Here is a 25,274-nt window from a genome sequence, read left to right as displayed (position 1 = left end):
ATGAGTCAGTCAGCATGTGCTGAAACATTAACACCTCATTCATATGCAATTAATGTTGCCGCAAATATGCCAGCAAAAGGAAAACAAACAAATTAAACGGCTCCTTAAACAGCTGAGAGAGTTATAATGGTAAAGGTCTGCTGTGTTTGTGAAGGGAAGAGTAAAGAGTCGGGGGTCTGAAAGCCGTCTGCAGCGTTTCCTTTGTGTCCCGAGGTTTTGCTTTCCTGGACACTGAGAATGATGAGCGGATGGCAGAAACACCGGACCAAATGTGTGCAAAACACTTCCAAATACATGGATTCTGCTGGAAGAGCCTCTACCTGACTGAGGTAATGATATTCTTCAGGCTTCTTGAGGTGAAAGGCTCTTCGCTCTTCTTCACTTGCTCCTGCCAGCAGGTAGTAAAACACGTGGTAGTTTCTAAAACAAAGAACAAACAGGAAAAAGCAATCAGAAATCGGTATACTTTATAAATTAATAATTAAGAATCAGTAGTGGACATAGATTATTTTTTTAACCTAGATTAATCTCACTGTATTCTTGGAATTAATCTAGATTAAAATCACTAATTTGAATTCTGCCAAAGGCATTCATTATGTGCATGTGCTACCTCCAGAATTTAAAATAACAGGTTTACTTTTTTTTGTTTGCAAAATCACACGATTTTATTTTCTTAGTTAAGATGTTGACAAAGTTGTAAATACTTTTTTTTGCTAATTTGTTACTGAGCTTTTGTTGCAAAAAGTATAGTGTCCCACTTCCAATTATAAATGTCTCACTTTAACAGTATAGCACAGCGGTAACCAATTAAAAATCAGCGGGGTCCGAATAAAGAAATCAACAACCAGTTAAGTAATTTTTTATTATAATCTGTTACTTTAAACCTAATTTAACACTGAAATAAAATGATGTTCTTATGCATTTTATGCAACAAAAAAAATAAAAATAGAACATTTTTTTATTTTTAAATCTGAAGTGTTTTTTTTAAATAATCGTTCAGTTCTGTATATAGACAATTTCCTGATTGACATATTTTATAAAACACCTTTTTTTTTCTCTCCTTTCTTTTTTCTGTCTTAATGAGAGCAGTGGGCTTTAGGCTGACCTGCAAGGCTTTAAACCTGGGTTTAAATGGCAACAAAGCCATTCTCAAGCACATATCAAGGTGCTCATTTTTAGCCTGGATCCATATTTATTTTTTAATTATGTTCATGGTGGAGAATCCTGCCATGTCCAAACGTACTCAAAATGTTCAGGGTCATCTTAGAGCACACCATTTCACTTTTCTTTCACCAGTTCACCACAGTTCTTCCAGCAGTCCACACTTTCTCTGCTTTCTTTTTCTTATCATCATCTTCTCCTTCTTTCCCATCGCCCGGCTTGCCACAGGTTTTCCTGCTGTGTCTAAAAGTATCTAGTAGCAGCAACCCAGACTGACAGCAGCTCATTGGATAATTTGTATCACGTGCAGCCTGGTCCCGGACGCTCCGGGAAGGCTACCATGTTAGTAGGAGAGGCGGCGCAAGTGACGTTTAGACACTGTCGTCGGACAACATGTGGTAATTTATAAATGTTTTAAATCAGGTTGGGGCCGGATCCTGGTCCGCTAATCCGTGACCTCTGATAAAGTGTCTCCAAAAATCAGAATCTGGGGCAATAGAAGGATAATATATCCTTATATTGTGTTTAATCTGTGTTTAAAATGTCTCTTGTGAAGTGAAGGTTTTTAAAAATGTATCATGCACTCTAGAAATGAAATAGGCTGATATGCAGAGAATCACCTCCCCTCTCGCACACTGATGAGAAGGAGGATTGAAATATGAACAAAACAGGAACTATGAACTTTTTCATATTTCTTATGCATGGATGCAATAAAATAGATTTTTGGTCGATGTATTTCAGTATGTTTTTTATCAGTGTGCGAGAGGGGAGGTAATTATTGGCAGGCTGGTCTCGGCTTAACACCCAATATGCCACAACACCGGCGTCTTTATAGCTGCATCCATGTCACCACGTCACGTTCAATGTGGTAATTACAGTACGCCTACAAAAGGTTGGAAGGCTGATTCTCTCTTGGCCCCAGATATATATCCGCACTAAAATATCGAGTTGAAAGCCATCATTAGTATTAGCTCCCAACCCAACTGTGAGAATAGATTAATGGAGATATTTTTTTTATTGCACAGTAAGAATCTGGCGTTAACACAGCCATTAACAGCAAATGGCACACCACTATTAAGAATATCTGAAAAAAATTATCCAGATTAATTAAAGTCAGTCTGGATTCAAATTTTCAGTCATTAGGAATCTGATAATCTTATGGTAAATAGTCAAACCTTTAAGTGTGAAGATATATAGAAGAGTAGTATGTGAGCAGGTCCACACTAAATTCCCCCAAATAATCCTTACAAATATCTGACAGGTGCAAAGTTAAAATGAAGCACAGTCAGACTCAGATCATGGATGTCAGGTCAGGTTTAGAAGTTATGATAAATCTGAACATTTCCTCTTTGCCTTTATTCAAACAGCAGGGTGTGATCTTTACAGCCTTTGGTTTGTGATCAATTCACTGTTATCAATCACTAAAGGAATGGGTGTTAAGCATCAGGTAATTAAATCAGAAGCTGTGACATGTTATCTGGACCTTAGGTTTCACCTACCAGGGCGGGTCTTTGGCTCTTCACAACCACTATTGAGCATTTTGCCCATGGATAAATCTTACACACATAAGCGCACCTTCACAAACACCTACAGGTGCCAAATTTTATCTTCAGCTACAACTGCATGCATTCCGTATTGATTAATACTCTATGTTGCTGTATTGTATCTGTAGTTTTATAACAGTTGGTTGTGCTGTTCTTTTTGTATCTCTCTTTGCAGGAGATGAAGCAGACTGAGGAAGTTTTGCCAATATTTCTTTTTCCTTCACTCTTTCATCTTTTCTTCCTTTTTATTTGGAGTGTCCACATAACATTAATCATTCCCTACATAAACCATAATAAAACTATTGGTTTTATTAATTGGCATTAGGACAACAATTGCTATTACCAACATTGCCTGACAGGACACTAAAAGAAAAGAAAGAAAAAGAAAGCAAAAAAGAAGCTTTGACGAGTCGCAAAATAATTTGTTTTTGACCTTCTAGTTTTGGATCTGCACTTACCGCTCATTGGGCTCTTGATTGACCAACCTTGACTTCTCCAGGAGGTATTTCTCTACGTACGCCCTATAAGAAAACAACATACAAATTACATTTCAGGCAAAAACTCTTTAGGGCACTGCCGGATTAAGATTTAATCCCATATTCAATGGAGACTCAAAACTGTCCGACTGAAAACGTTTCAACATTTCAAAAGAAAATTTTAAAATGAGTCGTCAATTTATATAAAGAAATATGAATGCAATGTTTTATTATTGAGAAGCGATACTGAAATTCAACCTTTTTTATAATTGCTGGCCAGAAACTTTCATTTTTTTTCCCCCCCTATCTGTGGCGATGAGCTTCAAGCTCATCAAACTGAATCTCAATTAGATCAGCAATCTGACTTTGCCACCTCCAGACATATACTGATCAAATAAAAATGATACATTAAATATAAATCATTCTCCCTCTCAGCCCCCACCCCACCCTTATGTATGTGATGTATTTTGATTAACGGTTTGTACTGGAACTGAAATCTCGATTTTAATGTAAATTGTACGTGACAATTAAATTGATTGATTGATTAATTGATTGAGATCATTTTGTGGCTTAACTTTAACAAACTATGGAAACAACAAGTGTTCAGAAGGTGTGGTCGCCTCCTTACCCTCTCACCGTGCCGCTCTCCTGGTAGTTCACCTGAATGAACTTCCCAAAACGACTGGAGTTGTTGTTATGTGCCGTCTTTGCGTTCCCAAATGCCTGCAGAGGGAGAAACAGGAGGATGTAATCAGAACAAACGGAAACTTCCACTGAGGTTAGCGGCAGACATCAGAGGTCAGGTTGTGAGTCAACTTGAGGCGCAGATAGTCTGAGTGAGTCAAGCAAACAGAAAGTTTATCATGAAAAAGGTTGCTGTTAATAAAGCTGGTGCAGCTCAGACTTCTGCTCCTGCACAGTTAGAAACATCATTCCAGCACATTAATAACAGGTTTTGTCGGATGTCTTAAAGTCGGGGTCGGACAAATTGCCAGAGGAACGGTAAAAGAGGGCCAACAGGGCTGATAGGGGGAAAGACATGTCGTCAGTGAGTAATGGGATCCATGTGGCCGGGTGGAACATGTGCAGCGGTGGTGCTGCAATAACGTCCAGACAGTGTTTCCTCTCACAGCTCTATTTATGTTGTATGGCTGCCTGGAGAACTATGTTTTTTTATACCATATTTAAACCCTGCAGTTATTTGTAGTCCCACCACAAGTAAACAAATTCCTCTGTGAAGCACTGAGAGCTGTCTAAAGCCTTGCGTCTGTGAAAAAGGAAAACACCCTTCCCTGACCTCACCCTTCACCGATGCTGCTTACAAACATGCAAGCATGTTGACTGAAACTTCAAAGACAACTTTAAAAAATCCAAGTTAGTATTGCTGGAGCTTAAACTGCAATAAAAGCTACGATCTGATCCAAAAACCACGACAACAACCAGCCCAGATTTTAAGCTCCCATTGATTGGTTATTTGTTGGGATGATAGCGATAAAATATGTTGCTCAAAATTATAAACATTATGTAGACACAACTCGTCTCAACATGTCAGCGCCCAAAGACAAATGATGGATGAGCTACAAGGCACACTTTACCGGCCGTCTGACCTTAATGTGGACCAGCATAAAAAATGAAGCAGCAGAAGCTTTTTTGCTGCTTCCAGCGCTTGAGGTCTGAACATAACATTATTCATTAATATAAGCAAAGCGACTCTCTCGATTTCATCCCCTATTGTTACAGGAAAAGAAAGGATATGGTAGCTCCACCCAACGCGCATCAGACCCACTTTTAGACCATGCAGCTATAGCAGCAGAGATGCTTCAGCCGTGCATCAGAACTAAACTTGTACAAGCATCAATAATGAAGCAGCAGACGTGTTTTTGCTGTTTCTGCTGGGTGCAGTCTGAATTTAGCAGAAGACATAGGGCCCAGCAAGCCAGTAGCCAAACAAGCAGAGGAGGCACTAAGGTGAGATAAAAGTTTTACAGTGTGTATTGGTCACCCTGCTTCCAACATCAAGGCAAATCAATACCAACAGATGCTTTAAGCAATGGGAAAAAGAACAGCGATCACATCTCTAAACATCCTAGAAGAGGAAGAGGAAGGAGGATCTGCTGATGTGTTCATGGCCCCATCTCCCTCTGAACCAGGTGAACCTGCCTGCTTCAGGAACTGGAGGTCAGACGAGGGCAGATCAACAACAGTCTCTTAGCTGATGGGAAAAAATATTCCAATGTCGTCGGCCAATGAACACGCAGCAGAAATTGAAGCGTTTCTGTGCTTCTTGTTAACATTTAGCAGGAAGCAGGATGTGAAACAAAACACAGAAAGCTGATTTATGTTGGAGCTCTGGTTGGATCTTCCACCTGCTTTGAGTAAGAAAGATGCACGTTTTAGAACGACAGAGGCCTAGATAACTAAAGAACAGTAACGCGCAAATAAAATGACACGCTAATATCTGTAATTATTGCTATGAACATAATTTCTTTATAAAAACAGAGCAGATAATAAATATTAAATCGCTTTCCCATTTAAAAGCAGAAATTGTTAGAGATTACAATGCGGCTTGCTGGGAATCTGAACATAAAGTTCTAATTTTTGAGCATCAGAGCTCATCCTCCTTCCTGTCATCAAACATTATTAAGAAACATCTCCAACAATGAAGTCAAGGAATAAAAAGCTTTTGAGTAAAGTTTATAATATTAATAGAGATATTCAAGATTCAGATCTTCTCTCCTCTTTATCCCAGAGTCAGTGGGACAGCAGGATGGACTGTGTTTATGCAGACATGATTCTCACCACTTCACTTACTCTAACGGGTCAACAACATTATTCTTGGCCTCAGACCACAGAGTGAGCCAAAGGCAGAGCAGTGACAGACTTGAGGCGGTGCCCGTGTGTTCTGGGTGTAATGTGTCTGAGTGCGGGCTGCAGGCAGACGGACATGCTGCCACTACGATGATGTTATGTCCTCACAAAATGTTTTAATTAGACGTCTGCCTGTTCATTTAAAATCTTTTTTTGAGCGTGAGAATTTAAATTTTTTTTCCTTCCTTTTTTACTTTGATCCAAAGACAACAGTGTGGCCCGTTTTTAATCCAGCTTCTCATTCCTAATTTCAAATCTATTGTTGTCTTAATCAGAGGCTTTCTGTGCTTACCTAAGCTTTCATTTCCTACGGTCATAAAATATTTATTAGACAGACCAAGTGAGCCACACGTCTGATCCATTGCTGTCAATTGTTCATCTTTTCACCTCTTTTGGATTATCCTTTAAAGCAGCTATACTGAGTGAAGCATCAGCTTCAACGTTTGCGCTGCCTCAGAGGACAGCCATGTAGAAATATCACCATGCTTGTCTCATACAATAACCTAGGGTTGCAACTAACGATCACTTTGCAAATCTATTAATCCCTCGATTAGTTTTTTTAAATTAGTAGATTAACAATCGGAAAGCCAAAGATCCCTTAAAAAAATTATTTTTATGAAATTAAACCAGGTGAAACTAAAACTTTTCCTATTGTGGAATTCTGGTTAGAGCACATTGACAGACACATTTTTTATGTTAATCTTAAATGCAAAATGTATATATATATATATATATATATATATATATATATATTTACAATTCTGGTATAATTACTGCTCTAAGTGGGTTGCTGTGTCAGATAAAGGCATATTTTAGAGTCTCTATATTCCCATTAACAATTAATCGATTACTAAATTAGTTGAAGATTATTGAAATAATCCATTAATCACGGTCAATCACGATTAATTAGGTTAATTGTTTCAGCCCTTCATGAAACAATTAACCTATCTTATCTTCTGATAAGAAACAATTCAATTCTTCATTCCTTCATTATTCTATTTATTGTTTAATCATTAATATTCCAGACTTTCTAAAGATTTCTATATAGAAAGAGGCTTCCTTTTTGAATTTCCCTTTGGGGATTAATAAAATATAATTGAATTTTTACACAATTAAAGTTTTTTTTGTCCTGTCTGGCAATGTGGCAATAAGAATAATTGTCTTGATGCCAAAAAGAGCCCATCAGATTTTACTTTCAGAAGTGGAGCAGTACGGCTATTGCCATAATGTTCTGCTTGATTTATGCAGATAAATTGCTTTATTATAATTATGTAGGGAGTTTTACAGAATATATGGACAATGCAATGTAGGACAATTAAAGTATTTTAAGAGGATAATATTTGTTTAAGGTTTTAGGCCATTTAACCTTTAACCTGGATCCAACCCAAGACAGTTTCCCCCTTTCTTTGGTTTGTCAGTGTTTCTAAGAACTGTAAACATAAAACAGAAACTGAAAGACTGCAGCATCAAAATATGCAGCAGAGCATCTCTTTCTTAACTTTTCATCAAACTGAGAAAGGTACAGACTTAAAACTGTAAAAAAAATAAAAAAATAAAACCAAATTCTTAATTAGATAAAAGAAAAAAAATGGCATTATGATTTTCCAGATTTGACTTGCTGATATTAATCCTATCCATACTATCTTGTTTTTCTAAACCACTTGTCGTGTGACTATAAAAATCAGGGTAGCTGACAGAGCAACCGAATAAAAGCAGAAATTATACCAAGATGGTAATAAATATATAAACTTTTTGCATTTAAGACAAAAAAAAATTGTCAATATGCTCCAACCAGAACTCCTCAATTGAAAAATTAGTTTTCAATTTAAAAAACAATTCTATGTCAATATTGTCTATACAGTACATCTCAAGGGGAAAATACTGAGTTTCACCTAGTTTAATTTTGTAAAAGTCTTCTTTAAAACACCTTTTGCTATCCTATTAGAAATTAATTGATTAAACAAAACAAAAACAAAAAAACCAACAGATTAATCGATTTACAAAAAAATCGTTAGTTGCGGTCCTAATAAAATTTCCTTGGACCCAAAAGCAAAGCCGAACCTGCGGCCCCACCCCACACAAGCAAAAAAAATGACAAAGAAATTACTTAAAATAGGATTTTTTTCTCATCTTTTGTCCAAAACAACTTAGTTATCTTATCTTAAGAGCTCACTCCACAATATGCTCTCATGATCTGGTAATGTCTGGGTAGAAAACTGAAAACTGAAGCTGAAATTGAAAGGAAACCCCGAACAAAGACATTCAGAAAGCCTGCATTTAAATCATTTCAAACCCAAAGTTAGTAAAAAACATCAGGGATGGTTTGGAAACAGAGGATAACTCTGAATGTGTTCTAAGAGCTTAAGCACAACAAATCGACGTTATCGTCTAAAATCTGAGATTTTCCAAGACATTGTCATTTACTCGTACTCAGCTAAATCGGATTTTCCTTTTCTGTAGCATAAAGCTCTTTTAAATTGATGGCACTATGATTTAACATTTAGCATCCATCAAACCAACCCAGTGATGTGAGCTTTAAGTAGACCAGGATGACCTAATTTGCAGCTTTCTTATATTTTGAAGGGATCATGCTTTAGCACATCATCAACAGCTCGGAGGCTGAGAAGAGACTTTCTCACTGCCTTGTGTTCAGAGATCATGTGAGCCAAACAGCGAACGGCTTTGTTTTCGTTTCCACTCACTTAAATTAAAAGAGCTGTCATAAAAACAGATTGGATCGGATTTCAGGATGTGCCACCAAATGTTAACCCTTTCTTTGCTCATTTGACCTCCGCAGATTCACATCCTTTCAATGCTTTCCACCAGCTGACTCACCCACCATGCCGTCTGGACAGGATGACAGCAACAGAGTGAAACTGCGGCCAGCTTGACCCCTCATACAAGCAGGTTATTTCCCAGTGGTGCGTGTGTGTGGGCTGATAACGGTCTCCAGGGGCCAATTCATTGCTAGGACCGTTGTAATCTTAAGGCAGGGTTTCTCCGAATGCACTGTGGTCTGTGTGGTTGTTTAAATACAGCGGTGAGAGGGGCAGTCATGGGTTCTAGCTGGGAGAAAGCACAGTGGGCTGTGGATTCTGGCTGTGCCTGCTGCTCTCCGGCCTTTTGGAAAAACGTGTCTGAGAGCAGCAGCACTGTGGAACATGAAATGAACAGATATAAGCTCACTTCTTTCGTCGTGAGAACGCTAAACAATAAAGCTGTGCATGGACAAAAGCCTGGACTTCAGCTTTTATTAAACATTAAAGTTATCTTGTCTTTATTACCCTATTAGGATGATTATGATTTATCCAAACTAAAGCTGAAACAATTAATTTAATTGTGATTCATCAATTATTGAAATAATAATCGAATAATAATTTATTAGTCGATTAAAGGCAAAGTGGAGGATTTTCTCAAATTTTCTTGCCACTTTTTAACAAAATGCTCATGCACAACCCTGTACCCGCTCCGAAGAGGGCCCGCTTGTGCATGAAAGAGCGTGCACAAGCCCATTTCTCCTGGTGCACGCTCTGTTTAAAAGTTACTGTTCCCATAGCTTTTAAAAGCGTACTGTGTCTGAACGTCCGCCTTATCCCCTAAATCCCTCAATAACTATATAGAGCGGGGACTACATATACCGGACTTTATAGTGCACTCAGTTAACAGACCGTTCGGACCCGATGATCACTGCTTTTTGCACCATTACTCATGTAACTCCTCCTCCGCTGTGCAGTGCCAGCGTCATCTTTGTTATTTGTCGTAGGCTAATAACTGCCGCTATCCGACAGCAGGTCACTGTGACAGCAAATCGCATGATGCTTTGCAAGGAGAGCTCTCTGTGCAAAGCATGCTGGGATATATCTGCCTCTTCTGAGGCCTTTCTTTTCTTCTCATACTCTTCATAGAAACTTTTTCTTTTACGACCCTCAGCCATTTTCAAAGAACCGCGGTGAGAAAGGTGAGCTTCAATGACTGTCTGAAACCGTAGCTCACCACAGATATATGCCTGAATGTGCGCATGGGACGAGCAATGGGACGAGCACGTAGGGCGGCCTTAATGTACGTAAACATATCACCAGGATGATTGAGAATTAGGAGGGCCACTTATTTAGATGATCCACCAGGAAACAAAAGATCCTCCTCTATCGTTAACTTTAATAATTTGGGAAAAAAGGGGAAACCTTTAGGTTAACCTCTGTAAAAAAAATCTTCTTTAAGGAAACTTGCTATTATTAACCCAGAAAACATTAATCGATTAGCAAAATGATCATTAGTTGATCATTAGTTGCTGCCATAACCCAAACCAAAAATGATATCAACATGCCATATTTTAAAGACTGTGATGTACCAATATATATTAAAATGATGCATCACACTGATAATCTATGGTGTAACGTCACGGTTTTCATTAGGAACAAAATAAGCTGCAGAAAACTCTCATTAAGTTAAAGCTTATCAAGACAATATTTATGGGGTGACTGGCTATCTAATGCTTACATCACGGGGAAACAGATCACCTGTTAAGAGTTTGAAGCATCAGAACAACAACAGGTCAGCTAGAGTTTAAAACAACAACAAAAAATCACACGAACAACGTAAAGATATGATCATTAGATCAATCTTCTCACCAACCTCTTAGCTAATAAGGAAAATTTCTCAGGAAGACGACAAAAACATCAGCCTTGTTACCAGAGCAGAGCTTAGTTTCAGTATTTGGCCCAAGCAAAGGCTCCTCTGTTGTTAGTAAGAAGGAAGAACACATTAGACATGGCGATTGAGTTAAAAGCCAAACCTAATAGAAAAATAATCACGGATATCCAGCTCTCCTCAGCTATCAGAGGCATCTTATACATCACATAAACCTCTGTGAGTTACAGCTGAAGAGAGGAAAACATTCCTGAGCTGCCCCCTCAAAGAAAGAAGCAGAACACAAACTGTACTCATATTAAAAATTAGCAAATTAACTTCCTCTGCCGTCCGGTAAAGAATCAACCTTTGTATGAATTCTGGAGCCAAGAGTGCACCCTTATCCTAAGGCAACGTAAACAGTCCCATCGACTGCGCCGTTTGAACAGTGAGACAGTAATGCAGGAAATTGAGCGGACAGAGAAACAACAACAAACCAAATACTGCAGGATATACGCGAGAATTTATTTACAGATAATCATCTGGCAGCTATGGAAAGTTAGGAAGCATTAATAGCAGTTTCTTCTCTAAATCTGAAGACTTCACGTTAAGTTCTGCAGAAACCACTGGGAGACATCGCAATGCTAATAAGCAGCTGTAGTTTGTTCATTTTTTTAAGGGGTTGTTTTTGGAGAGAATACCTCATTCATTATTCGGGGGGAAAAGAACCTCAAATCTCAAAGCAAAACAGATAAAGACTTATATAGTTCACTAAAGATGTATTTTGGAATCTGCACACACACTAATGCAAAAGATTAAAAAAGCAATACATCCATCTGGTGTTTACTCATCAAACAGATTCTTACTACTTTGATCCCTTTTTTCTGATTTCATTTATTTTACTCATTTTTAACCTACAGTAGTAGCCATTCAAAATTTCCCCACTTTCCTTGGCTAGTCCTCCACAATTCCTTTTTAAACGTCTAAAATATTCTGTCATGATTTGTGGACATTAAGATCTAAAGAGAAACGTCATCTCCTGGTCAGACCCTGGAATTCAGTGAAAGGGTGGAGTAAAAAAATCTGCCCGCCCAGGAAAAGGCCAGTGGCTGGAAGTTGGAGGGGATTTTGCTGGCTTTTGATTAGGAAGGGCCATTTTGAATGGCTGCTACTGTAAAAGCATTAAATCACACACTCTTAGCTGATGCATTTGAAGACCTAAAATAGTAGGGGTTAACCATTTTTTTTGCAAAAACTGAGATATTGCTCAGATTTTCCTTCGCACTAATTACAAGCATGTCGATTTTTTACTTCAGAGTTTCATTCCTTTCATGACCTTAAAGGCTTGCTTGTTTAGAGTCAATTGTTACAGGACTTTACTGTTATCGTGCGTAAAATTGCATTATTTTACTCTTATGTATAGATTTCACGCTACCTGCAAATCTCTTCCTGTCTGGGTGGCAGCAAACCCACTTTAAGCATATTACTGACACTAAAGGGCTGGAGTGGGAAAGTCAGCATCTTAGTCTTGATAAATGCATTGATACCATAAATTCATTTTCAATTCAATTCAGTTTATTTCTATAGCACCAATTCACAACACATGTCATCTCATTGCACTTTTAAAGATCATACAGTCAAATTCATTCCAAGTTTTCTATCTAAGGAAACGACCCTCCCCCGTTTGAAAAACTATGTTTTGTTAAATTGCGATTATAAAATTAATAGTCCAGGCCTTATAGGAGATCTAAACGTTGATCCCTTTAATGAACAGGACAAAGAATTTATTTCCATTTCTAAGTGAAATATAGATTTACTTTATCAGTTTAGTTTCACAGAAAAAAAAAGAAGAATATCAACAAATATTTATGTTGGATAAAAGCAAAGAGTCACACTCTCTGCCTGTAAATAGCTTAAAATGATTTCTTATCACGCCTTGCTTTAAAAAAGAGCTTTTAAGCTCAGTTTTTTTTCATTCAGACCAGCTACTAATAAGAATCTTTAACCCGTTTTACTAATAATGGGGGATGTTTATAACATTTATGATTATATTTCTTAAAAATATAAGTATAATCAATCAGAATCATGAAAAGTAGTCAGAACCAGTATCTGCTGTTTTTACCAACAATAAAAAGAAAATTTTTTCCCACCTTACAGGTTCATTTTAAATTAACCTATTTTTAGTATTGTCATTAGTTGACATTGTAAACTTCCCACCGTGCTTTAATATTAGACACAGCAATAAATTACTCCAAGTTCAGTTATTTACTGTGTGTTTAATCCTTTTTTTTAATGCATTCTTTATTACTGGTGCCAGTCAACAAGGCTTCATTGGATCCTTCTGCTTCAGGCCGTGATCTTCATGACCTGACAGAACATGCATATTAAAAGCAATGGAGGCACCAGACAGTCGGTAAAAAACTGATCTTAATGTGTAATTGCAAAGAACTAAAGAATCTGCATATTCATGGTTGCAGCACAGAAACTCCTAAAACATGCCCGACAACGGGACTAAGAACCACTGCTATAAATTAACTTTCTTTTACATTGAAAACTAACCCTTTAATAAGAGTATCAGGATTAAATTTTTAAACTTTTGTGTTATATTTCTTAAAAAACAAAAACAAAAAAAAAGGTTGACATCAGAATAAGTATCTTAGATCTCAAAGAAAACCTAAAAGTCAGCGTCAGGGAAGATAAGACTGATCGGTGCCTCGCTACTGAAACTAAATTCCTAACAATAATCTCATTCAGAAGAATTTGAGCCGATGGCTTACTTTGATATGATGCTTTTTCTCACACTCATACAGTCAGTTATGTTTCTCAGCCTCTGCTGCCGTGCAAGTACTAATGTTCCCTCTGCTGAACTAGTAGCCCAGAGTTACATAATCCCTCAGTCTCCTATAGCATAACAGGGTCACTAAACATACCTTACTCTGTGTGGAAACCAAATTCCTCAAAGTCAAAAGGGAAAAAGGACGACAGAACAAAACCGGACCAGCAGGCCTCTGTGGCGTTCTGGTAAATCTGGAGCTGGAACCAGATTGAGGAACTGCTGAGGAACTGCCGTCTTTTCCATTTATAGAAAGATTAGGTGATTGAAATGCAGAGGAGAAAAAATAGGAAAAATGAGAACTTAAAAAAAAAAATTAAAAAGAGTTTAAAGTCATTTTATCTATTTTTAGCTAATAGCAAAATAAGCCCAAAACGTAAGGTGTTAAAGCACAAAAATCACTGCTTCAAAATGGACTCCCCCGTATTAACTTTTTTATACAGTACTCCATTTGGCTCTATCATGGGAATCTTTCTGTCCCTCTCTGATTGGCTGGCAGGTTAGAGTCCTCTATGAAGATGATGAGTCCTTGTCCAGCTCATCACTGAACGGCGGTGCAGATGTCAGCGCTGCTGCCTTGCAGCAGGAATGTCGTAGGATTTAATCCCAGCCTGAGGCCTTTCTCCATATACTTAGGGCTGGTTTATGCTCAGAAAACAGGTCGTCTGCATGTGTGGTGCAGATAACGTAGATATGCCCACGTCCCTTCCAAAGACACTCTGGTGCACCTCTCCAACATTGTAGGTGTCCGCAGACAGGAGGCCTCTGATTGGTCAATTCTACAGCCGCTCTACACTATGCATATCTGCTGTTCGTACCTTAGTGGCTTATTTTGTTTGTATGACCGCCATTGTGGAAAACGACTCGTGAAGATGGACCAGCTAGAAGAGCGAGGTGCGCGAGAATGCTGGGACCCTTTTTCCACCTGGATCCCCACTCTTTTTCGCCGTTTTTCCACTTCCTCACCGCCTCTGCCATATCTAGACCCACAGCTAGTTCTTGATTGTCCCTCTTGCGGTTTGGCGTGGAATAACATAGCGCAGACCGCGCTTATATTGGGCATAAATCAAAAATATCTGCGACAAGCTCACTGCGAGACACTGCTGCAGGAGTATAACCAGCCCTTTAGCATGCTCTTCTTTTCAGCATCCTCCCACAGACCATGAACATGTTTAATCATTACCCTAAACACCCTTGGGAGTAAGAACGTCTGCAGAAGGAGGGAAGAAGGGAATGACAGATTAAGCAGCCCATAGCAAAAGTAAACCTTAAAAAAATATGTTACAGCTGAGAAGACTGTATAACAGAATGCATTTTTATTTTTAAGTTAGCCTGTCTAGTCTATTTGCTGTTGAAGAGCTGTTGTCTCTAATAAAGAAATTCTGTCATTCCTTCCTCTCAACCCGCAGAAACAGCGTGGAGCTCTGAGTCACTCCACCGACATCTCCAAGAAACAAAATCTGATTGTTGAGTGAAACATCCGACTGACCACATCACCCAACACCATATTCCGCCACTTAAACTGGAGCTGCAATGCGGTGGAGGGTAATTTATTAGCCTGGTCAGTGTTCGCCTTTGGTAATGACAGCACTCATAGGACCACCGGGCCGGCATCACTCATTCTGATGCACATGCTGTGGCAAACCAACGCCAGCAGATCCCCCTCCATCCATCCAGAGTCAGAGTTCAGCTTGTGTGTCTGCCAACAAACTGCAGCGCTGCAGACATGGGCGCGGCCCGCTACAGTCCGTTTATCCAAATGGAGGGATGTTATGAAGCCATTTAGTTTAATTGATAACTTACTTAGAGAGCACTATCAATAATAAAACCACAGAGCTTTACTTTCAAACTGTCACACCCTCGGTCAAATGAATATTACAGGCTCAAAAAAAAGATGTTGAGCAGAGCTTACGAAAAACAAATCCAAAATAAAGTGTAATTATTCAAAGTAGAATTTTACACCCAATGAAAGAAAAAAAATAACTGGAAGAAAAGATAATTTGATTAAACAGGGGGATCCCTATGTTTTATTATTACTACTTTGTTTCACATTTTCCAACTAAACCTGAATACCGTGACATCATTGATGTAAATATAAACAATAAAGTAACAATAAAGCCTCTAGTAATGTTACTGTAATAGTAAGGGCCATATTGGTAAAAAGTTCCCTACTGAAGCTGCTACACCCAAGATGGATGGATGGATGGATGGATGGATGGATGGATGGATGGATGGATGGATGGATGGATGGATGGATGGATGGATGGATGGATGGATGGATGGATGGATGGATGGATGGATGGATGGATGGATAATAGTAAGGGCATTACTGGACTCCACCTTATAAGAAAGAAGCATCAGAAAATCTGCTGCTTCATTTTTGATGCCTGTTCACATTAAGGTCAGACGAAAAAAAACAAAATAAAAACAGAATCCATCCGCTTTGAATGCATTGGCAGATCAGACCACAAACAAAATCAAGTATTGGTAATAGCCTGAAAAAGCTTGAAGAAAAAAAAAAAGAAAAAGCTTGAAGGAGGAATCTCTAAAACATTGTTCATTTTATACAACTTTAGCAAAGACATACAAAATATTCACTAATTGGTAGTTTTTAACTAAATTCTGCTCTTTGTAATGCAACTTAAAAAAGGGCATTATAATATTAGCCAAATAATAATAAAAAAAACATATATAGAGTGCCATGAAAAGTGCTGGATTTAATTTTTTCACTATTTTCAAGATCTGTAATATTACCAGACAGCTGAAGTGGATTTATGAGGAGCTTGGTGCAGCCTTCTGCAGCACCAAGGAACAGATAGGTCAGAGAAAACACGCAATTATTTGTCGGATTTTGTCGTCTCAGTCCATAATCACTTTGCTTTTTCTGTTATGTGCCATCATGTTTAACAGTGAAGGCTCTCTTTTAAGATCAGGCTAAGTTGCATCTAAACAATATTTTCCTTTGTGTAAAAGAGTCAAAAAAATATAATACTTGAGCAACTCCAGCATACTGGTTAGATAAGCTGTGTTGGAGTGTTTTACTTGTGCGATTCTGATTTATTTTAGTGTAAAATTTGGCTCTGTAGATGCTTTAGTGAAGCTGGTGTTCCAAATTACACAATAAACAGTTATACTCTTCCCTTTACTAGAGCCTTCATAGTTATCTGACGCATGGTGAAGTGAGATGTGTAATGCTATAATAATAATTGAACTTTATTGATCTCACACTGTAGAAATTTACCTCTGCATATAACCCATCCCCTGGAGGAGCAGTGGGCTGCCATTGTGCGGAGCCTGGGGAGCAGAACCGGGTACATGCAACCTTCTCAGAGCACAGGTGCACTACTCTAACCACTGGACCAACACTCCCCAAGACAGAAATCTTGGTGAACAGTATGGAATTGTACCAAATCTGAAGGAAATATGAGCATAGAAAGTTCCATTTCAAGTCATAAACTCAACACCAACTGAATTCAGTTAATTTGGCTAAAACCTTTTTGTGATTTGGGGAGAGAAAATCGGGATCAAATGCAGCAATCGGGAAAATCGGGATCAAATGTAGCAATCGGGAAAATCGGGATCAAATGTAGCAAAAATACACATTTCATCGTCTCTTATAAGGTACTTTAGTGAGTGGGGCTGTGTTCAATTTAAAACAGTTTAAAACTTTTATCAGGGGATCTCATGTCATATATGTCCCTTATTTATGCTCTATTTCACTGGCATATACTTTTACATCAGCTGCAACAGTTTTTATCAGTTCTGTAATAAAAAAAAATCAAATCAACATTGGAGCCTGCAATGATAAAAATATTGAGTTTACTATGTCGTGTGCTCACATGCAAAATAGTTAAATAAAATAGTCTCGTCTCACACAAAAAAACCATAGAAACCATCCAATAAAATGTTGGCGTAACAGTTTACATGCCTGAGCTCTCTAATGATGTAGCGTTCCACACCAGCATCTACTTACATTCCTCTCTCAGGGCCTCTCCTCTCAAAGTGTTTATTTCGTTGGCTGGGTGGGGATTACATCAGGTTCAAGTACGCCTGTGAACCTCTCAAAGAGGATGAGTGACTCACACTCTAGTGCTTTTATTGGTCAACACATTTTTATTTATGGGATGGAAGCATGCAACTTTTATTGAGAATCTCAAGAACAGTTCTTAAAGCGAAAACTGCAGAAGTTCACCCAGAAGCCTCAGTCCCAACATGGATTATCTGTACTGTGTAGCAGTTTAACATCTACTTACGTCTTTTTTTTTAAAGACATTAGTAGCCTTTAACCATAACATGCTTCAGTTTGCTCTCCTTGACTGAGCAGCTGCAGCTGAGATAAATACCTGTCAGATTTTCTATGTAAGCAAATATCTAAAGAAAAAAAATGAAGATAAGCTGCTGTTCCTGCACGAAAACATTAAATATGAAGGTTGAAAATACCCTGATGGATGATCATTTTGGACTTCAATCCAGTTTTAACATTTAGCATTTCCAAACTTTGAGGCGTTTATTCTCTAACTTACATTTCAAATCGCCATTTGGTTATGTTTACACAAATTGCAAATTTTTTCAAATGTTGCAAAAAATAAGGATTTAATTTAGACAAGTTTGCATGAGCTGGTTTGGTACGAATTAAGCAAACTTGGCAAACTGGGTAACTTTATCAGAAGCTGGCGTTACGCATGGCTGTTATAAACAGAGGTAGCAAACTAATATGGACCACATGTCTGAGGAAAATGGAGAGGGTTTTTCTTGAATCTGTTGCTATAAGGCAAGTTGTAATTGCTCTGTCACGTCAACTAGCATTGGCGATATGCTGTATGGAGACGTGGAGAACAAAGTGCCTTAGGGAAATACTGTATCCGGGAAGACGCAGACGGGGAAAAAGGCTAGTCAATCATTTAAGGTAAATTTTAACTTTGTAAGAACTGGTTTCCGCCTCTGAAACCACCTCCAGCAAGCCTACACGTTTTTCCTAGAACCTGAGGATGTTATTTCAAACGTTGCCATTTCCAGCATCCTTTTCTAATTTCAAAATCTACATTAAAATGTAATTTCTCTACTTTCATGACGGGGTAAAAGAAGCAGAAGTTATGGTTTGAATGGCACTCCACGTATGGGCTGTTTGGTGCAGCAACAGCTGAAAGAATTGAATCAATTGATTTGGTAGATTTTAGGGGCCTGTATGTCCAGCCAGACAAGACGCTTTTTTGTGCTTTATCATTAAGACGAAGAATAAGCAAAAAGACAGGATATAGTTTGAATAACAATACTGTCCAATTGTACAGAAGGTTTGAGTTTCCAAAATGGAAAAGAAAAGCTAAAACTCCTTTGAAGTTTGGATTTCAGGGGGAAAGTCTTCATTTTCTGACCAGGACAGAATGATTTAATCTGAGGTTTATGCTGCCTTCATGTGGTATGGTAAAGATGATCCTTTCCACTTCACATGAGGAAATTACCAGCGCATTGTGTTTAGTGCTGTTGTTGTGGCAGAAAAGAGAAACATATTGGATCCAGAGATTATTTTGACCTGCTACATGAGTATGAGACTTCAGTTAGAGACTTCCTGGTTCTAGAGGAAGAAAAGGATGCATCAAAAGATTGGACTGGCTGTTAGTGAGCATCTGATACAATCAAACAACACTGCTCTCTGCCATGTTGAAAAATAAAAGTTCACCTAATCTCAGCAACTTTTGTATCATACATTTTTTTCCAGTTTTCCAGTAGAAAACGGAACATGAATTCAGCTTTATTGTCATTGCATTGTCACAAGTACAAAGCAATGAAATTCACTCTGCTTGTAATCCATCCCCTTGGGTGGCAGTGGGCTGCCATTGTGCAGCGCCCAAGGAGCAGTGTGGGGTTAAGGGTCTTGCTCAGGGACCCAGAGTTGCAGTCTGTGGGAGTGGGGCTCAAACTCACAACCTCTGAGATCCAAGCGCAATGCCCGACCCACTAATGCTCCACTCCCCCGACATGAGTGGATTTTCATGTGAAGTTTTGACATTTCTTATTCAGTCGATTTATCATTTCAACATCAAAATAAACATTTAAAAAAAGCCTCAGAAAAACTTTCAACAATACCCACAAGAGAATCCTCTACAAAAGACAATTAATAATCCAAGTTTAAAAAAACTTTAATGTAACATATTTACAAATATTTATCTTTGACATGAGGCATTCTGGCAGCCAGGTATCGGTTGGAAACTGATCGAAAATGAGGCATCACTCATGGACTCCAGTATCAACAGGGAGAGTTGGTTACAGTACTCACAAAAATATAGTTTATTCCACATCATACAAGGAGCTAAAATATTTATATGGAAGTGTTTTTAAATCTGGGATGTTTCATAACAAACAGTCTACAAGTTCACTGAATCTGCCAAACGCGGAGAAAAATCAAACTGAGTAATGAAGCAGATTTGGTGACATTCCAGCCGTCAGTTTGCTTTGATGATGGCCGAGGGCTGAGTGACCCAAGTCAATTTGTTGGCCTGTTTAGGATGTGTTTAACCAGCGCTGAGCAAATGTGCTCTGCCGTTAGGAAAACAGGCCTATCTTTTAGAGCAAACACTAGTCAGAGTTACTCCTGCAGACTATGTCAACAGGGGATTTTTCATTGTCAAATAGCCGTTTTACACATAAACTGTGTTCCATTGATTGCTTTTAGAGAACAGTCGCATTTTATTAGCAATTCCTGATGTTTTGGGAGGAATTCCAAAAATCATACACAAGGGATTTGGATTTGAGGCGTCCTACTGGAAGAGTAACAGCAAGAGGACTATCAGATCCAATTGAACACACATGAACTGCTGGTTGGCTGCACATTTTTTAAACATGGTTTTTCTTTCAGAAGAAGTCCTTTCTTTCTAGAGCAAGTAAATGTTTACACAACCATCTCCAGAGAAATTAAATTAAAAGTTCAGCAACAGGATTAGTCTAAATGTGCTGGTCGGTTTAACTGGATTATTTGGCATGATTACCGGTAACAATGGAAATGTATTCGCAAGCAGAGCCTCACATGTTTTGCTCATTCTTACAAATACTTCTGTGATTTGTGTGTTGCTTTGTGTCAGTGTTATTGGAGGTGTGCCATGAGGGTGGATCTATGGAGTGGTGAAAGACATCCGGCGCAACAGAGAAACTTTAATCCAACTCTTTACATTCTGACTATTTGTGCAGACACAGGGAGCTACTGGTCCCTTTTCAGCTGAATGATGAGCCACCTCAGGAGAGTCAGCGAGCACCAACGCCCAGCAGCAGACAGACAGAAGAAAAGAGAAAAAAAACACCTGTTAGATCATTTCTCAATTTGCGTATTTTAGGTCTTGGATGTGACTTTAGGCATCCATTGAGAAAATGAGTTCAAAAAGTCCCGCTTAACGCTGGGCTTAAAAAAAAAAAAAATGGCAACGCTTGGAGCCCAGAAATCAGCAGAAAGAGAGGAAATGCACAAGGCGTAGAGAGAAGCTTCCCCAATCTGGCCGCCATACAGTGAAGTGGAATGTAACAGTGAGAGGGAGTGAGAGGTGGGGACACAATGTCCTGGAAAACACAGAGCCACGTCCCAATTTATGCCGTTCACACATGGCGAGTCAGGAAAACTGCAAAGAGTTGTAACAGATTTGAGGACCGACTGTAAGGCGGCTTTAAATTAAATTCCTGCAGACCTTCAGATCTACTGTTGGTGTGTTATTTCACACCAAAACACAACCACAAAAAGAGCTAAAGAAAAATCTGGATTTTAAAAAACAACCAGCACTGATATAATAGGTTATCGATCACTTATAATGAGAAGTTCATCGCTCTGAATTTGTTACTCCTACGCCTGCTGTTTGCACTGAGGTAGGGAGTGTATTCAGATCCCTGATCAAAGTGACATTTATAACACAGAAAGACAGAATGACCTGCATATACAGCCGAGTGTTTCCTGACTTTTTCTGCCGGCTGCAGCGGAAATCCAAGTCAGGGGTTAGCTTTGACCAACCAGATCCGACAAAAACACTGATTAACTCCACTGTAGTGGGCTGGCACTATGTTTAGTATTACTTTTAATATTAGAGCATTGGCTTTATCAACACATTCCAGTAAGCAACTATTCAACACCATCAAACAATGGCTGTCGGAGGATAAAAATAGTGTTGCTCAGCTGAGTGCAAATCAGATAGTGGGAACAAAAGATGCATTCAAAGACCTGGAGTTGTCATTCTGCTCCGTCACTACAGTAAGTTACAGTCGGCTTCAGTAAACACAAAGGTATATTTGGCTCACACATGGTCTTGGAACTTCAATACTATTTAGTCCATCTTTTGTTGTGTGTTATGGTCCAATATGAATGTCTATTAGAAATATTCAAAATAAGCTGGTGTTCATTTTGTAGAGTTTTTACTACATTGTTTTAAGGGAAACTATAGCTTTCTCTGTCCAAGTAGGAATATACAATATACCATTATTAAAAACATTGGTTGATAATTTATTAACATACCAGCGATTCCCCTTAGTAGAACAGTCAAAATATCAGTAAATGTTTATTTCCAGCTTGTTGTCATTTTTGTGCCTGTTATGGGATATTAAGGACGATGATGTTAAAATAAAACAATAAATCAGATTGATCGTGATTAATCGATTATTAAAATAATCTTCAACTATTCTTGTAATCGATTAATTGTTAGCTGGAGTATAAAGACAGTAAAACATGCCTGTAGCTGACGAGTGACCCACTTAAAGCAGCAATTATATCAATATTTAAAAAAAATAAAATTAAAAAATTTTATTGTCAATATGCTATATCAACAACTCCTCAAGTGGAAAAGTTTTAGTTTCAACAGGTTAAATGTCGTTAAAAAAAAGTCTTTAAGGAACAGTTGGTTATCAGATTATTAATCAATTAATAGGAAAATAATCAACAGATTAATCGATTTGCAAAATAATCATTAGTTGCAGCCCTAAATAAAATATGACTAAAAAGACCATATCAAGAAACATTGAGTCTTTAAAAAGCCTTGAGAGTAAAACCAATTTATACTTCACTGCCCTGCTCATCCTTTTCTTTGTCCCACTCATAAAACGACATGCATTTCTACATAAATGTAAAAAGTGCATCAGCTGTGAAAAATGGGATTAATACAGGAAAAATAAAGTAACAAAGATAAAAATGTTAATGATTATCAATTAAAATGTTACCAACATTTTCTAAAATATTGACTTTAAATGGCATTCCATTAATTTTCTGGGCTCTAAAGAGTAACTACAGCTACCAGAAAGAAGCTGCTCATCATATATAAACTGTTTGATGTGTAACTAAGTGACCTTTTAATCACTGATGCTAAAAGATAAAGTTAATGTCTAACTTCAGCTGACAGAAGAATGGCCGTGGGTGTCACTGTGTCTAGTTTACCCCTCAGCATGTGTATGTTGACCTCTCTGCCATTACTAAACATCCAGGTCACATGAGTAAATCTCCATCCAAATGGCTTCCCATGAAGCCCCAAAGCCGCAACAGGTGGTCGTATCGCAACACACCCATATGTGCGCCACATGTCCACCATTAGCCGCCTCACGTTCATTGTTAAGCTGTGGCAAGAGAGTGTGGCCAGGTGTTGTTGAGTGACTAACAGTAGCACAAGCTCAACAGTAAATCTTATCCACCTGGTCAGGCCTGAAAAGGGGGTCAATCCAATTAGTTTGATCGGGGAGGCATGAACATCAGCCGGTGTCCAGTTCAGACCAAGAGAATCTCTCTTCCTTTGGGTTTCTATTCTACAGTATACACATGGATATACTTGAACAACGAAATTATACACATAGATTATGGTGGGGAAAAATATATATTTTTTGAACGTTAATTGATTTATTTACTTGTTACTATGGAGTATACCCATTTCTTTGGACAAAAATAGGGCAATATTTTTACTACATTGGTAAAATCTTCAAGGCATTTTACAAAACCAGTTATAAAGTTCTTGAAATACTTGAGCCAGAACACTTTCGTGAATGCATTCTTTTTTTTCTATTCAGGGGTTTTATCGAAGAGAGTCTATTTATTGGAGTTAAAGCTGCAACGTAACCGGTGCATACTGGGTGCTGCACTGAAATACTGCAAGGCTGTACTGTTTCCTCGACAAGTCTTATTAGCATAAGACATCCTATGTGAAATTAAACCAACATCTTGCTTTGATGGGTGATTTCTTCATGTTCAGATGCACCTATGGGTGTTAGGGTTCTGCCCTTTGTTTAGCTTTATTTATAGTTTCTTAGTAATTGTTTTCTAGCAGTGTTGCGTTTTTGAGTTACTCTCTGTCGCCCCCTTGTGGCCGTTTTCTTTCCCCTTGGCTCCCTTCTAGTTACCTGTATCCAGGCCTGCTCCATATCAGCTCATTAGTCCATTCTTTGTTCTGTTCCCCATATATATACCACCTCTGCAGTTCCTCATTGATGGTTTCTTGTAGTTTTGTTGCTTTGTTGTTACTTTGCTCCCTGCATGTGTTTTGATTTTTAATATTTTGTATGTTTGTCCGTGTTTGCTTCCGGATCTTTTATTAAAAACAGCAAAACTCATTACTGCATTTAAGTCCGCACCCAACCTCCACCTAAGCGTGACAATGGGTATTTAAAACAAAATGAATAGGAACGTACCGGCACTTATAATCGGCATCGGAATTAAATTTAGCTATCAATATTCCTGTGTTCCAGGATTTTATGTGTGTCTAAAAATGCAACGTCATGTTGTTGAGCAGCTGTTCCTGCAGCATAAAAACGAAAAGCAGGGCTGTCTCTGCATTGTTGCAGAGACAGCCCTGCGAGTTTACCTTCTACGAGTTTACCTTCTTCAGCGGACAGTTATACCGCTTTCACAATAGCCAAGAAACCTGTTTAAACAGGGAAAAAATGGGCTTTCAGTGGAAGTGGGAACAGCTCACTGACACGTGTCTACCCTGGTCAAATTCGAGAAAAATAGCAACAAAGACCTGTGAGCTCCTTATGATCAGAGGAGTTTTGTCGGCTGGTTTCAGGCACCGTTTGAGTATGCTCTTGCTTTCAACCATTATTTACTTGCCTGATTTCGGTCACACTGTCAACATCATCAACGCTCACCCAGCATGAAGCTGGGGGACAGTGGCCACGTAGTTTGCCAGCAGGTGGTCAGACTCAGCTTTTTGGTCAAATGTTACCGATTGTAAGCGGGTCAACCTGGTTTGAGAAACCCGGCTTTTCAGAGGGAAAGAAGCCTTAGTGAGCAAGCCCCTCTCTCCTCAAAAACAGGGACTCAGATGCAATGGCTTCAGCGCATCCCTCAGAGAGCAGAGCATCTCTCCTCTGTGAACATGAGTCACACATGCTCAAACCGTCCACTGATCTGCCCTGAATTCAAACTCAGAATATAAATATACAACTTTTCCTTTTTTTTATATCTTTAAAACTTTGAAATAGAATAACAAGTGTGTGTGTTTTCAGTGGTCCTAGGGAACATGCCTCCAGCGACTCAGAGCAGAGAAAACTGATGAAAAGTGATTTTTTCATTACTTTTGAGAACTAATCTTATATGCATATTTGTCTTTTTAATCATTGAAATTCAGATGGATGATTGGTGTGACAAACTGAGAACACACATTATACTTCTCTAGTTGTTTAACATTTCAAAAGATCAAAATAAATCGTGTTCATTCATAAAACGTCAACTACAACTGTCTAAAAACATGGAACAACAGCGATATTACAAAACCTGGATGTTGCAAGACAAAAAAAAAATGAAGAGAAAGGCTGTTG

General features: G+C 38.4%; 1 protein-coding gene across 5 annotated transcripts in view; it reads right to left on the bottom strand.

The window, feature by feature from the left end:
* The window catches only part of myo9a (myosin IXA), a 141,503-nt gene that overhangs the window by 70,494 nt on the left and 45,735 nt on the right, over positions 1 to 25,274 (bottom strand). For all 5 annotated transcript variants that reach the window (XM_015377580.1, XM_015377584.1, XM_015377581.1 and 2 more), the window contains exons 3-5: positions 3,810 to 3,904; positions 3,164 to 3,226; positions 321 to 420 (exon numbers count right to left, since the gene is read on the bottom strand). In XM_015377580.1, coding sequence (XP_015233066.1) covers positions 321 to 420; positions 3,164 to 3,226; positions 3,810 to 3,904 — 258 coding nt within the window. The remainder of the gene's footprint in view (positions 1 to 320; positions 421 to 3,163; positions 3,227 to 3,809; positions 3,905 to 25,274) is intronic.

The sequence above is a fragment of the Cyprinodon variegatus genome, unplaced genomic scaffold, assembly GCF_000732505.1.
Source record: "Cyprinodon variegatus isolate N-32 unplaced genomic scaffold, C_variegatus-1.0 Scaffold156, whole genome shotgun sequence".
Classification (NCBI taxonomy): Eukaryota; Metazoa; Chordata; class Actinopteri; order Cyprinodontiformes; family Cyprinodontidae; genus Cyprinodon; species Cyprinodon variegatus.
Note: the sequence above shows the minus strand (reverse complement) of the source record. Positions and strands in the feature narration are given on the sequence as shown.